Consider the following 13,106-nt stretch of genomic DNA (forward strand, 5'->3'; position numbering starts at 1 on the left):
AAATCTCATCTGATATTTTACCCTACACACTCTGGTCAGCTTCACCAAATTGTGCATAACTTCACATCAATGATGAATTAAAACAGCACAGTGCTGTAAGCGTGACGGATGATAGCATGACCCCTTTCACAAAGACAAGAGCACATCTATTTGTTGCTAAACGTGAATCCTCGTTCACACGATCCAAACAGTCACCCTTGGTTTCAGCTGAAAGCTGTAGTCTACAATTGGTTCTAAATACAAGCCTCAAAGGACAAAACATGCCCATCTTTCAAACTTTTAATGCTCCCTCCTCCTTTAATCTCTTAACTGTGTGCAACAAATGAACAGCCTATTTATTGCTGTAAATATAGGAAACTAGATTCCTGCTTGAGTGACCGTGTGAAAAAACAAAACAGAACAAAAAACCCTTTCAAACAATATTAACTATTTATTAACGTCAACCTGGCCTCGAGCTGGAATTCTGTGCTGGAGAATTTTAAGCCTTTTAATTAGTGTCCAAATCCTTGAGTTATGGCCAAAGAGTTTTGCAAGGTCCCACCTTGACCTCATACTTTATCAGTTCATTCACATGTAAGACAACAATTTTGCCAGATGTAATAAAATAGATTATTTATATTTGTGAGAGGGTGAATGGGATGGACAACTTGAAAACACAAAACATTCAGTTGCAGCTGTCACCAGTGAGGACATCAAATATAAGCATTTTGTCAATGGCAGCACACGTGAAAGCCTGCAGTGATGGTTATTCCAATGTCTGTAGAATCAATCTAGTAAAAAGCCTTAAACTCTTACCTGCTGAGGAGAAGACACAAGTTGTTGAATATTGGCCACAGTTGGTTGCTGCTGCACTATTTGCGGGATCTTAGGCAGCTGATATGAGCAGTAAACAACAAAATTTTAACATACACACAATCTCGATATTTCACTGAAAGTACTCTGTTGTATGGGTTGCCACTGATGATGCACCTGGATTTGCTGGGGTCCAGCTGGTTTCTGGCCCTGGGGGAGCGATGTAGCGAAGAACTGGGTCTTGATTCCCGATTGGAGTTGGGTGGTGGTATAGGTCACCTTTTGCTGTGGCTGCTGACCTTGCTGGGCGGTCTGGACTGTCACTTGCTGTGTGCCAATCTAAGGGAAATGAAAATACATTAAATACTGTGACTGGCTCTATTGAATACAGTAATATTACTAGTGAACTATTACTTCCTGATACTCTCAATAAACACAAATCTCTATATGTAAACAAAGACATTACCTTTTGCTGTACAGTGGCCTGTCCTGGCTGTGGCTGCCCTGCCTTCTGCTGGGGTGCAGCTGCCACCTGAACTGTCTGCTGCTGTTTCTTCATCTGAATCAGCTGCTGGACCTGCATCTGTTGGAAGGGGACACCTGACAGAACGGAGAAAGTGCGTCAGATTAAAAGACATATTAGAAGATCGTGATGATGAGAACATACATTTTGCTACTATAAAAGGGTTTCCAATCCAAATGATGCAGGTATAGTCAGCAGCAAATACTGTTGCATCTTGTGATGTATGCAATTCAAGAATTTCAACACACCTGTTTTCTGGGCCTGACCGATAGCCACACTAATGCCTGCTACAGTCACTGGCAATGTAGTGACTCCGGCTGATGAGACCACAGCTGGCACAGAAACTACAGGAGGCTTGGTCAGAGTCACCTGAGCTGTCTGTCCTGCCTGGGCCTGAATCTGGCTCTGATTGGGTACTCGAGCAGTCTGCAGGGTGAAAAGAACAAGAGTAAGAAAGGTGGCACAAGCTCAATCACTAACATAAGCGGAGGGCAGTGTTTCTGGGGATCCACCAGTGAATTGTAATAGTCTCTCTTAATGTTATATCTTTTAGATCTCTGTTGATAATATATGCTGAAAGTAGCATTTATGTTGTTGTATTGCACAACTGCATCAATATCTAATCACTATTTCTCTAATCTTACCAATCTGCCCATCTGCAGGTTGGTGGCCAGCACAGGTCGTTGTGTTGTCACAGCTGCTAGCTGAGGATTAGCTTGTACAGTCTGTGCAGCTGGCACCTGTGCGGCCTGCTGGGCCCCTGCAGCCTGTTGGCCCTGAGTTGCTGTTGCCTGTTGCTGCAACTTTTGCTTGTGCACCTTAAAAATAAGAAAAAAAAGAAGAAAAAAGTCACACAGATATTTCCATGCAAGTTAACTTAGAGGTCATACTTACACACATTGAGAAAATAGCGCACTGCATTGTTTAGTGGGTAAAACGGAAATATTGTCATCTGTCAATTATTATTATTATTAACATCTGTCTAATCATAACCACAGGTCCACCTTATGCAAGAGATGAAATGACTTTTTCTATAAGCGACTGTTACTGTTGCATTTGGTGTAGTTATTCTACAAAGGTGGTAGTGACGTACCTGGGCTTTGCTAACGGCTTTCATCTGAGGGGATGTAGCCTGTGGCAGATGCTGTCTGAGCACATGGAGCTGGGCTGCGCTGATTGGCTTTCCTTGAGACAGCACAGTCGATGCATGAAAAAGGACAGAGAAAAGGTCAGGGCTGTAAAACAAAATGTGCACCTGAGAAAAGCCAGTGATAAGCTCGTTACCTGGTGTGACCTGAGTGACCAGTGAGCGCACTGGGCTCATAGTGGTAGAAACTACTGCAGATGCTGTCACTGGGGTAACCGCTCTAACAGCCTGACCTGTAGCTATGGCAACCACCTCAGCCGGGGCAGCAGTAGCTGTCACAGTCCTCTGTTGTGCATGGACCACCTGTGCTCCAGCTGTACCTGCAGGCTACATTAATCAAAATAACAGCGATAGTATGAATAAAGGTTTCGATGACTGAGTTTGCTGCTTTATTCCAATCCAAATACTATTTATATCACTGTATGTTAATAGTGCCAGGTCACCAGACTCACAGACAGCGTTCCTGGCATGACCGAAGACGCCAGGCGTTTGTTGGGCTGGAAAGGGCTTTGAGGAACTCCAGCTATTGTGTTGACAATCACATTCCCCCCAACAGTGGCTAGAAGAAACAAAGTGAAAGGAATTAAGTACTGGGACACAAGCTGCACTGTAATCTAAACCATATATATGTGTGTGTGTGTGTGTGTGTGTGTGTGTGTGTGTGTGTGTGTGTGTGTGTGTGTGTGTACATACCAGCCTGAATGGTAGTGCCCACAGTGGAATTTTTTATGCCCCCAGCCTGTGAAACATGATAAGCATGTTTAAAGTTTCCATTAGCTCGTTTTGGATCTGACTATGTAAAAACATATAGCTCAACTACTGAGTCTCACCAGTACGGCGTTAGGCACAGCAGGAGCTCCGGCGACTGCTGCAGCCTGAGGGACCTGGGCCTGGCCAGAAGCAGGAGCCTGGGCTTGGCCAGGTGCGGCCTGAGCCTGGGGGGCTCCAGTCTGCTGCTGGGCCAACTGCTGAGCCTTCTGTTGCTCTGCAAGAGCCTGCAAACACACACATCCACAAACAATGCATGGAGGCAACACAAAAGCAAATATATTTGTAAAGATGGATGAAAACCAGACTGAAGATGATGCATGGTAGTCTGTTTTTAGTAGTTCACTCTTGTTTTTTTTCTCCAATTTTTATACTATTAAAACATTTGGAGTGATCACTGATTTATATCTAGATAATAGCATAATTGCTTTTAAATCCAACAGCTACAGTGTGTAGACTACTACCTTTGTGCACCGCATGCATGAAAACTGTCCTGACAGGTGGAAACTAATATTAACCAGATTTCTCTCAACACCTAAAGAATTATTCACAGACATTTGCTGTAATAAGTCTTACATTCTCCTAGCATGGCATAGCACCTGGATAAATAAAAACACAAGTGGAGGCACACTGCTGATAAGCACCTTTTTCTCTTTGGCAATCCTTTCAGCCCGCTGAGATGCCACCTGGATGGGAGGTAGCGGCTTATCGTAGCTGATCCCACTGAAAATGAGAAAAAAATAAAACCTTACACTTCTTTGTTTGCTTAATGATTTCAGGTTTTGATTCCCAGTGATTACAAACTTAAGTCGCACCTTTCTGCCAAGACAGACGCATGCTTGGGGTTCTTCTGAAATGGATTCATGCCGAGTCTGTAAGCAGTATAGATGAATGCATTTAAACGGCAATATCTTATCTCAACATAATTGCACTACATTTTTTTTATTTTGTTAATGTAGGTTTTTTTTTTTCAAATTCTCGGTACTTACAGTGGTTTGATTGGTGGGCTTCTCTTGCTGGCAATGATCTTCATGAGTTCAAAGCGGCTGTTGTAGAGCTGGATGTGAGTGGCATTGTCATCCTGTGTGTAGATCTGACAGGTCCTCAGAGGACGGCTGTTCTTAGACTAAACGTGGACACACAAAAAGAATAAAAATGATCCCCAGAATTCAAGAAGAAATAACGGCTGAACGCAAAGACCAAGCAAGACAGAGTACCTTGTATATACTCTTGGTTTTCTTCTTGGGGTTTGCCTCATACACCAACTTAAAAAAAAAAAGAAAAGGAAAAAAACCCAAGAGTGATTGTTGAGACAAACAAGCAAAATGTGTGCAAGACAGTAAAGTACATGACCCTGTTTTCATTACCTTGCCCTCTTCCCTGGGAATGATGACGTTCTCGTAGCGATTGCGACACTGTTTGGGTGAGCGGTAGATGCGACTGCAGGAGTTCACCACATCACTCACCAGATCCCAGTTAGGAGTGTGCGCAGGAGACACGATTGTCAGGTTGAGCGGCAACTCCAACAGCTGCTTCACAGCCTAACGGACACACAGCAAAGATAACATGTTAACTGAAATGCAACACAGGATGGATTAACGATGCTTAGAGCATCATGGAGGCAGGAGTAAATAAAGCCAGTACCTGAAGCAGGGCCCAGTCTTCACTGATGAGCCACTCTGGATTGTCCTGCCCTGCCTCCGTGGCAGGTTTAGCCAGCGAGGGGAGGGGCTTGGCAAAGGGTGCCTGCTGCTTGAGGGAGAAATTCTTTTTCTGGTCTTTAACCTCACGGCGAACTTTGAGCATACTGGCTTTTTCAAAAAGGGAACGGGGAGGAATGACCGTCTCCCCGTGGCCCTTTTTCTTCTTTCTGGCTGCTGCTGAAGAAACACACTCAAGTTAGGGGAGAAAACCAAACAAACTTGCAATGATACTTTTGCATTTTGTCCATTCTTCTGGTCTTTAACCCAAGATTTACAACAACTTCTCTAAAAGGAGAGATATTTTCTTACCTGAGGGATCCATCTTCAGTCTCTTATGCTCCTTGCGAATGTAGACAGGAGGCAACTTGGACTCTGGCATGGGTGTGGTGTCATACATCAGCATCATTACAGAATCAATGTAGATATCGTTGTCATCCTGTGGTGGTGTGGGTGGAGTCCAAAGCTATGGTGGAAAACCACATGTCAAAAACCGTCCAAAGGCAAAAATAGGATTTCACGTTGTGGCTCAATGTAAGTACATTGAATGAGGAAGAGATACAGGTGTCTGCATCATTCAAGAATCTGTGTAAACATTTACAGATAAGGTCACATGTGGCATCTTACCGGCATAATTTCTGTGTGGCCATCCTCCGCATCAAACACATACTCCTGTTGAAGTACAGAGAAAAGGTTCAGGTCAACTACAGCACAATAATCCACGCACCACTTCTTGCTTGATTAGCAGAGATCAAACCGTCCCACCCACCATGTTGTAGGCATCCTCTCTGGTGTAGGTGAAGAGATCTTCATCTCCCTCCATCATGTGCTGCTGTTGCTCCTCCTCCTTCAACCTTTGCAACTGCTGCAGCTCCCAGCTTCTCTTTGAACACTCCAACTTCTCCTGAGGAACAAAACAACAAAAATAAAAACCTGTTCATGAACAAATTTCCACATTTTCACTGCAATTAATCTGTAAAGATGTGCCTTAACTCTCACCCTTAGAGCTTTTTCATCATCGCTGACGTGGAGGTACTCCAAATAATGCAGGGCATATCTTTCGATAGGTGTAAGCTGTTTCAATGATGAGTGAATGAAAAAACAAAACAAACCAGCGTTTAATGTTATGGTAATTTAGTTTTGCTTAACCAGTTTTCAAGCTGCATATATTAATTAAAAAATAAGCAAACCCACCTGTTCCATGACTGCATTAAGCTCTTCTATCTGAGCAGGCTCTTCTTTGGCGTGGATTTCTGACTCCTGGTCCCGCTCTGTTGACTCCTGGTCTGGCAACTCGTCCTCCTGCTTTTGCCGATGCGGCTCTTCATCTTCTGACAGGGCATCCAAGTTTATGCTTTGGAGAGCCTGGATGTATGGTCTAGCTACTCTGGGAGAGATGGCCTCAGAGGCTGAAGGCTCCTGGTGAAGGACGACAAACTCCTCCACCTTCTCTCCCGAGCCTGCCTCCACTTCAAACAAATCCTGGATTGTCCGCTACAAACACACAATATCAGGACAGTTATTTCATGTCTTGGGTAGAACTAAATAATGCGGGATCTAAACCTTTTTTCCATATATTTATAGTCTGAATATCGGTAGAAGCTTCAGTGAGTTTATCTTACTTGAGTGAGGAAAGCCAAGGTGTAGTCAGTACCCTGAGCAGCCACCTCTCTTATCAGGTCCTTGGTACCATTCTTCAGGAGCTTCTCCTCAATAGAATTCCCACTCTCCAACCTTGGGACATGCAAAAGTAAATAAAACCGCAAGTCGAGTCCTTCAGTAACACTGTTATAAGGTAAAACTGTTTTATCTGGGGGCGGAATAAGGAGCACAAAAATAGAAACAAAATCAGAATGCCTTGTTTTTATAATATCACCTGTATATGTGAATATCCTTGGAACGCCCTATTTTGTCGCACCACTCCTGGGTGCGTGCGTCCATGCTGGGATTGAGGTCTGTGTCGTAGAAGATGATGGTGTCTGCGTCAAACACAGTCCCAACTGCAGAACAGCAGCGGTTGGTGAGGATGCTGCAGAACACCTGCCTGTTCCTGTTGAACTTCTTCATATTTTCCTGCAGGCACGCAACGAATGAACAGAGTTGAAGAAGTAGTTGACAGCGCAGTTTATTTTTAAAACACGATGTACTCATGCATTTACTTTGCCATGTAAATATACAAACTATCCTTTCTAATATGAAACAGATGCTTTAGACATTTTTATCTTCATTGTTTATTTTTGAGACTGCTGTTGTCAGTAAGGCTATGTTCACACTGCAGGTGTTAATGCTCAATTCCGATTTTTTGATCAAATCAGATTTTTTTTGTCTGCTCGTTCACACTACAAATAAAATGCAACCAGCAAACGCTCTGTAGTGTGAACCCTCAAAGCGGCCCGCATGCGCAAAAGAAGATGTCACACACAACGCGCTCTGTTTAGACCCAGAGCAAACAATATTGTTTGACTGATGGCCCTTAATATAAAGACTTCGGACTTTAGGTTTCCCAATTTTTGCTTCAAGTTATTTTGTTATTTACATAATAATGTAAATGTAACCTAATAATTATCCTTATTGCTGTTTTAGAGGAGCGGTGCTTCAAAGGATAGTTGTAGATTTCTGTCAGAATCTGCAGATTATACAGTACAAATAAAATGTTCACGTTTCTCCAACGTTGTCTTCCCAACATTTTCACTGACATCTACATGGGATGGCCAGGAAGTGTTCACGATGTCTTCTTGGGCGGTTCTCTGGCACTGATAATTGGCGTCTGTCTTGTGTCAGTGACGTAAAAGACGGATTTAATGCGACATGACCGTTCAAACAGCAGTCGCTTTCTAAAACATCGGATATGTATCGGATTCAGTACCACATATGAAAGTGACCCAGATCGGATATGAAAATATCGGATTTGTGCCGTTCACACTGTCATACCATGATCGGATATGGGTCGCATAGGGTCCAAAAAAAAAAAAAAAAATCGTATTTGATGCGCTTTCGCCTGCAGTGTGAACGTAGCCTTAGTTGCCTGCATCTATAGCTTATTTGTAATTGAAAACAAATTAACTCAAAGATCCCCTCCACACAAACATGAACTAATAAAAAAAGACAGATAAGGGGGAAAATAGTTTAATTCACATTAAAATATTTAAAATGACAAGACCCTCTGTCAACATTCATTTCTTTAAACTTGATTTCAGCAAAAATGTTTATAAGGAACAAATCCAATGTGGTGTGATTTTACCTGTCTTTCATCACAACTGAAGCTCTCATCAATGCGCACGTAAGTGAGCTGTCTGTAATCTAGGAAGGCCTCCAGGATGTCCAGCATCTTCAACATCTGTGTAAAGATGAGGACACGGCGACTCTCTGACTTCAGCTTCTGCAGCAGGATGGCAAGAGCTTCCAGTTTACCTTTGGGAAAGAAAAATATCATGTTATTATCCAAGGCAGATCCAAGGCAAAACGTGAGAGGAGTCACTCAGCCTGTGTAAGCAGGAGATATTTGTCCTTACCTGGAACCTTTTTTCTGTGATGTTTTTAGTAAGAACACCGTATAGAGTTTTAAAAGAATAGGTGTGACAGTTCTAGCTTGCTGTGGCTTGTGTGTCACTGATGACTGACAGTCATCACAGGTCACTGACACCTAGTTATATGGCTCTGGTACCTCTTTTTACAATCAAATGTGTTAATGCCCTATGTTTAATAGGGCATTAACATGTTTAATATTCTATGTATCCATTCTTTTGTTCTCAAGTTTATGACTGAAGTGACTGGATTTCTTGTTTGTCTACTCTTGTATTTTACTTTTAGTCAACATCAATAACTCCGGTCACACAGTAATGCATGTGTAGGTGCAGAGATGTGATTGGAGGGTGAGGAACAGAAAGACAGAATACATTTCTCTTAATTGTCATGTTGGTTTCTCAGCTTTTGTGGTTATATGTCAAACTTTTGGCCCCAATTACATTTTCCCCTCAATGAAGCAATCCACAGACTGAAGAGAAACAACAGGGAAGTGAACATAGAGTCAATGAAAAAGGGAGAGAGAGCGGTTAGTTATGTCTATAACTTCTGTTCCCTGAAGGAGAGGAACGAGGTACAACACATAAGTATGGGATATCACGCCCTCGCGTGTCCTGGCTGAAGAAACCTTTATTCACGCCTTTACGGCAGATGACGTGTGATGACACGCGCAAGGCCCCGCCCGCACATATAGCCGCTGCCATCACCGTCATCCCTCAGTTCGATAGCCGCTCTTCACCGAGCCAACTGCTCAGTGGGGCCACCCTGTGTTGTACCTCGTTCCTCTCCTTCAGGGAACAGAAGTTATAGACATAACTAACCGTTCCCTTTCAGTCGATTCACTCGGTACAACACATAAGTATGGGACCTATATACACGCCCCGCAGAGCAGCCACCGAACCGGAACGGGACCACCACCTCCTTAGTGAGTGGTAGACCCAGCAGAAAGGACAGCATGAGCCACCGAAGGGGCTGTAACGTCCAACCGATAAAACCGCACAAAAGTGTGCGGCGACGCCCAATTAGCCGCTGCACAAATATCAGCCACAGGCACCCCTCTAAAAAGAGCCCATGAGGTCGCCATCCCCCTGGTGGAATGAGCTCTCACCCCGTGGGGCAACGCAAAACCTCCGGTGCTGTATGCCAGCGAGATAGCTTCTACAATCCAGTGGGACAGCCTCTGTCTGGACAGAGCTCTACCTCTATTCGGATTAGCGAAGCAGACAAACAACTGGTCACACAAACGCACATCCCGAGTGCGCTCAATGTAGGTGCGTAGCGCACGCACCGGACAAAGAGAATGCACCCTCCTCTGCTCCTCAGATTCAAAAGGAGGGGAGCAAAAGCTCAGCAACTCAAACTCCATTGAACTATAAGATGCAGGCATGACCTTGGGAAGATAGGCGGCATTCGGACGCAATACGACCTTGCGGCCATCAGGAGAAAACTGTGTGCAGGCAGGATGCACAGACAGCGCATGAAGGTCCCCCACTCGCTTCGCCGAGGCCAAAGCGAGAAGTAATGCGGTCTTATATGAAAGAAGTTTCATATCTACCGACTCAACGGGTTCAAACGGAGGGCCACAAAGGGCCTCCAGCACCAAAGACAAGTCCCAAGCCGGGACACTGGACTTAAGCACGGGCCTCAGCCGGCGAACCCCTTTCAGAAAACGCACGGCGAGGGGATGCGCACCTGGTGTCACCCCGTCAAAACCGATATGACAAGCAGATATAGCCGCTAAATAAACCTTGATCGTCGAAAACGAAAGGCCTTTATCCAACAGCTCCTGCAGGAATGTCAAAACATCCACAATAGAGCACTGAAATGGGAGAGTGTGGCGGTCCTGGCACCATCGCTCGAAGGCTCGCCATTTGTAAGCGTACAAGCCTCTAGTAGACGAGGCCCTGGCGCTCTGAATCGTCGCTACCACACTAGGTGGCAGACCCTTAGCAACCAAGTTTAACCTCTCAGCAGGTAAGCATGAAGGTGCCACAGATCCGGGCGCGGATGAAACACTTCCCCCCCCCGCCTGAGAGAGGAGATCCCTGCGGAGAGGAAGCTGCCAAGGACTTGCTGCAAGCAGGCTGATTATTTCTGCATACCACGACTTCGCGGGCCACCAAGGGGCCACCAGGATCAGAGAGAGGGAATGCCGACGCACCCTCTCCAGAATTGGAGATATCATTTCCACTGGGGGAAATGCATACAGGAGCACGTCTGGCCATTGGTGCGCTAGCGCGTCCAAGCCCAAGGGTGCATCGTGGTCGATTATGGAGAAGTACAGGGGGCAGTGAGCATTCACCCTGGAAGCAAAAAGATCTATTTGCGCCTCGCCAAATAGATCCCAAATCTGAGCCACTATTGAAGGGTGTAACCTCCATTCTCTCACCAGAGGACCCCCCCTGGAGAGAAGGTCCGGCCCCAGGTTCAGGTGGCCCGGGACATGGGTGGCTCTTAGAGTCAGAAAATGAACACTGCACCATAACAGCAGAGAGCGAGACAGCTGCAACAGGGGAAGAGAGCGTGTTCCTCCCTGCCTGTTTATATAAGACACCACTGTTGAATTGTCCGTCCTGACTAAGACATGCTGGCCCTGCAGGACTGGACGGAAACGCTTTAGAGCTAAGAACACTGCTAACAGCTCTAAGTGGTTGATGTGCAGCTGGCGCTGAGCCGCGGACCAGATCCCTCTCACTGACGCACCCTCGCACAGCGCTCCCCACCCACTTAGGGAAGCATCTGTGGACACCACCTTGCGAAACAACACCCTCCCAATCCGAGAGCCCTGGTGCAGTAGCCCGGGCTCCCTCCAAGGACGGAGAGCTAGCATGCAAGACGCAGTTACCGGCAGCCTCCTCCGGAGGTGACGCGAAGCACACAAACGGTGAGAGAGAGTCCAGCGTTGAAACGCTCTCATTTTCAACAGCCCAAGCGGCACTACGGCGATCATAGATGCCATCATGCCCAACAAGCGCAATATCGTCTGGAAACGCAGTCTGCGTCCCAGCTGAAATTGAGCGAGGCAGCGATGAAACGCGGCCACTCTGTGCTCTGACAACCGTGCGCGGCTGGAAAGAGAGCATATTTCCAGACCGAGAAAAGCGATCTGTTGACCTGGGATTAGCGAGCTCCTCTGAAAGTTCACAGAGAACCCCAGTGTCTGAATGTGTGACAGAACCCGCGACAGCTGCGTCTCCGCCTGTTCTCTGGAGCAAGCCACGAGAGCCCAGTCGTCCAGGTAGGCCAAGATGCGGATGCCCCTCTTCCTGAGGGGCGCTAGCGCTGCCTCGGCACATTTCGTAAAGGTGCGGGGAGCGAGCGACAGCCCGAACGGCAGCACTAGGTATTCGTAGGCTACGCCCTCGAATGCAAACCTCAGAAACTGCCTGTGTTTCGGGTGTATAGCGACATGAAAATAAGCATCTGTTAGATCGATTGTCGCAAACCAATCTCCCGGGCCGACTGCACTCAGGAGCTGTCTGAGTGTTAGCATCTTGAACCTGTACGTTCGCAGGTACGTGTTCAAGACTCGCAGGTCGAGGATGGGACGAAGCCCTCCCCCTTTCTTCGGAATGACAAAATAACGGCTGTACCAACCTTTGTCCGTCTCCGAAGCGGGGACCACCCGTATTGCTCTCTTCTGTAATAGCGCCTGTATTTCCTCTCTGAGTACCAAGGCTGCCTCGGGGTTGACAATCGTGTTCACGACTCTTTGGAAACGAGGCGGCTTGACCCGGAACTGCAACCGGTAACCCATGGCAACGGTTTGCAGCACCCACGGAGAGGGGGCGCAAGCGCGCCACTGAGGGAAGTGAGCAGCCAGCCGGCTGGCCTGCAGCACTGACGGCGGGGCGCCGTCGCCCCCCAGTGTGTCTGCAGGGGACTGCATCCCCTGCCTGACCTGGCTCATTTCGCCTGCAGGTTGAGCATTTGAGATTGTTTGAGAGTAAACAACACTCTTTATTGATTGCAACATGGGAACATGTACATTTATACATTTTGTTGGGTGCACCTTTTCCGGGGCATAACAATGAAAAACAGCGGGAACACTCGATGTGGTCGCTTGAACATTCAACACATCTGAACCGTGTGCAGGGGTTATGTGCTTGGGAGACCGCGATAGGGAAGTGCAGCGCCTTCTGGGGCTGACAACCTGAACAGAACTTAAGCGGCACCTCTTGTGCGGCAACAGAGGGGTAAGAGCAGCGTCTCCCTGCTGCCGGATCCCTTCCCCACTCGCAATCACAGCTAGGAGGGCTGAGGCTTCTTCCTCCTGGGCGTCGGGTCCCGTCGGGGGCCCGGGGGAGGGCCTTTGCCCCAGGCCGACTGGCGTGGAGCTCGGGCCGGAGTACGTGCTCTCGCCGGCGGCCCTCCCACTCCAGCAGTGGGCGCCGGTCTCTTGCCAGCTGTCAGAGGAGCGGCGGGCCTGTGAGAGCTAGCAGTGGGCTTGGGCTGGCGTCTGGGGATGATGTCGCGCAGAGCTTCCGTCTGCTTCTTCCTCAGATCGAATCTAGCCTGAATGGCTTCAAGTGAATGTCCGAATAACCCAGCCGCAGACACTGGTGCGTCCAGATACACAGCTCTGTCTCTATCAGGGACGTCGGAGAGGGTCAGCCACAGGTGCCTCTGCGCCACCACTGTCGAAGCCATCCCT

General features: G+C 47.0%; 1 protein-coding gene across 8 annotated transcripts in view; it reads right to left on the reverse strand.

The window, feature by feature from the left end:
- ep400 (E1A binding protein p400) overlaps window positions 1-13,106 on the reverse strand; it is a 33,491-nt gene that overhangs the window by 1,282 nt on the left and 19,103 nt on the right. For 6 of the 8 annotated variants that reach the window (XM_080893334.1, XM_080893331.1, XM_080893333.1 and 3 more), the window contains 24 exons: window positions 8,172-8,341; window positions 6,807-7,003; window positions 6,553-6,664; window positions 6,125-6,424; window positions 5,930-6,004; window positions 5,700-5,834; window positions 5,558-5,602; window positions 5,243-5,396; window positions 4,875-5,110; window positions 4,598-4,771; window positions 4,448-4,495; window positions 4,220-4,356; window positions 4,046-4,102; window positions 3,875-3,953; window positions 3,293-3,457; window positions 3,156-3,201; window positions 2,915-3,021; window positions 2,600-2,789; window positions 2,409-2,500; window positions 1,960-2,133; window positions 1,564-1,741; window positions 1,259-1,392; window positions 970-1,131; window positions 796-873 (listed from right to left, as the gene is read on the reverse strand). In XM_080893334.1, the coding sequence (XP_080749460.1) occupies window positions 796-873; window positions 970-1,131; window positions 1,259-1,392; window positions 1,564-1,741; window positions 1,960-2,133; window positions 2,409-2,500; window positions 2,600-2,789; window positions 2,915-3,021; window positions 3,156-3,201; window positions 3,293-3,457; window positions 3,875-3,953; window positions 4,046-4,102; window positions 4,220-4,356; window positions 4,448-4,495; window positions 4,598-4,771; window positions 4,875-5,110; window positions 5,243-5,396; window positions 5,558-5,602; window positions 5,700-5,834; window positions 5,930-6,004; window positions 6,125-6,424; window positions 6,553-6,664; window positions 6,807-7,003; window positions 8,172-8,341 (3,245 nt within the window). The remainder of the gene's footprint in view (window positions 1-795; window positions 874-969; window positions 1,132-1,258; window positions 1,393-1,563; window positions 1,742-1,959; window positions 2,134-2,408; window positions 2,501-2,599; window positions 2,790-2,914; window positions 3,022-3,155; window positions 3,202-3,292; window positions 3,458-3,874; window positions 3,954-4,045; window positions 4,103-4,219; window positions 4,357-4,447; window positions 4,496-4,597; window positions 4,772-4,874; window positions 5,111-5,242; window positions 5,397-5,557; window positions 5,603-5,699; window positions 5,835-5,929; window positions 6,005-6,124; window positions 6,425-6,552; window positions 6,665-6,806; window positions 7,004-8,171; window positions 8,342-13,106) is intronic. The other 2 variants (XM_080893335.1, XM_080893329.1) reach the window with 1 other exon arrangement.

The sequence above is a fragment of the Rhamphochromis sp. 'chilingali' genome (assembly GCF_963969265.1).
Source record: "Rhamphochromis sp. 'chilingali' genome assembly, chromosome: 10".
NCBI lineage: Eukaryota > Metazoa > Chordata > Actinopteri > Cichliformes > Cichlidae > Rhamphochromis > Rhamphochromis sp. 'chilingali'.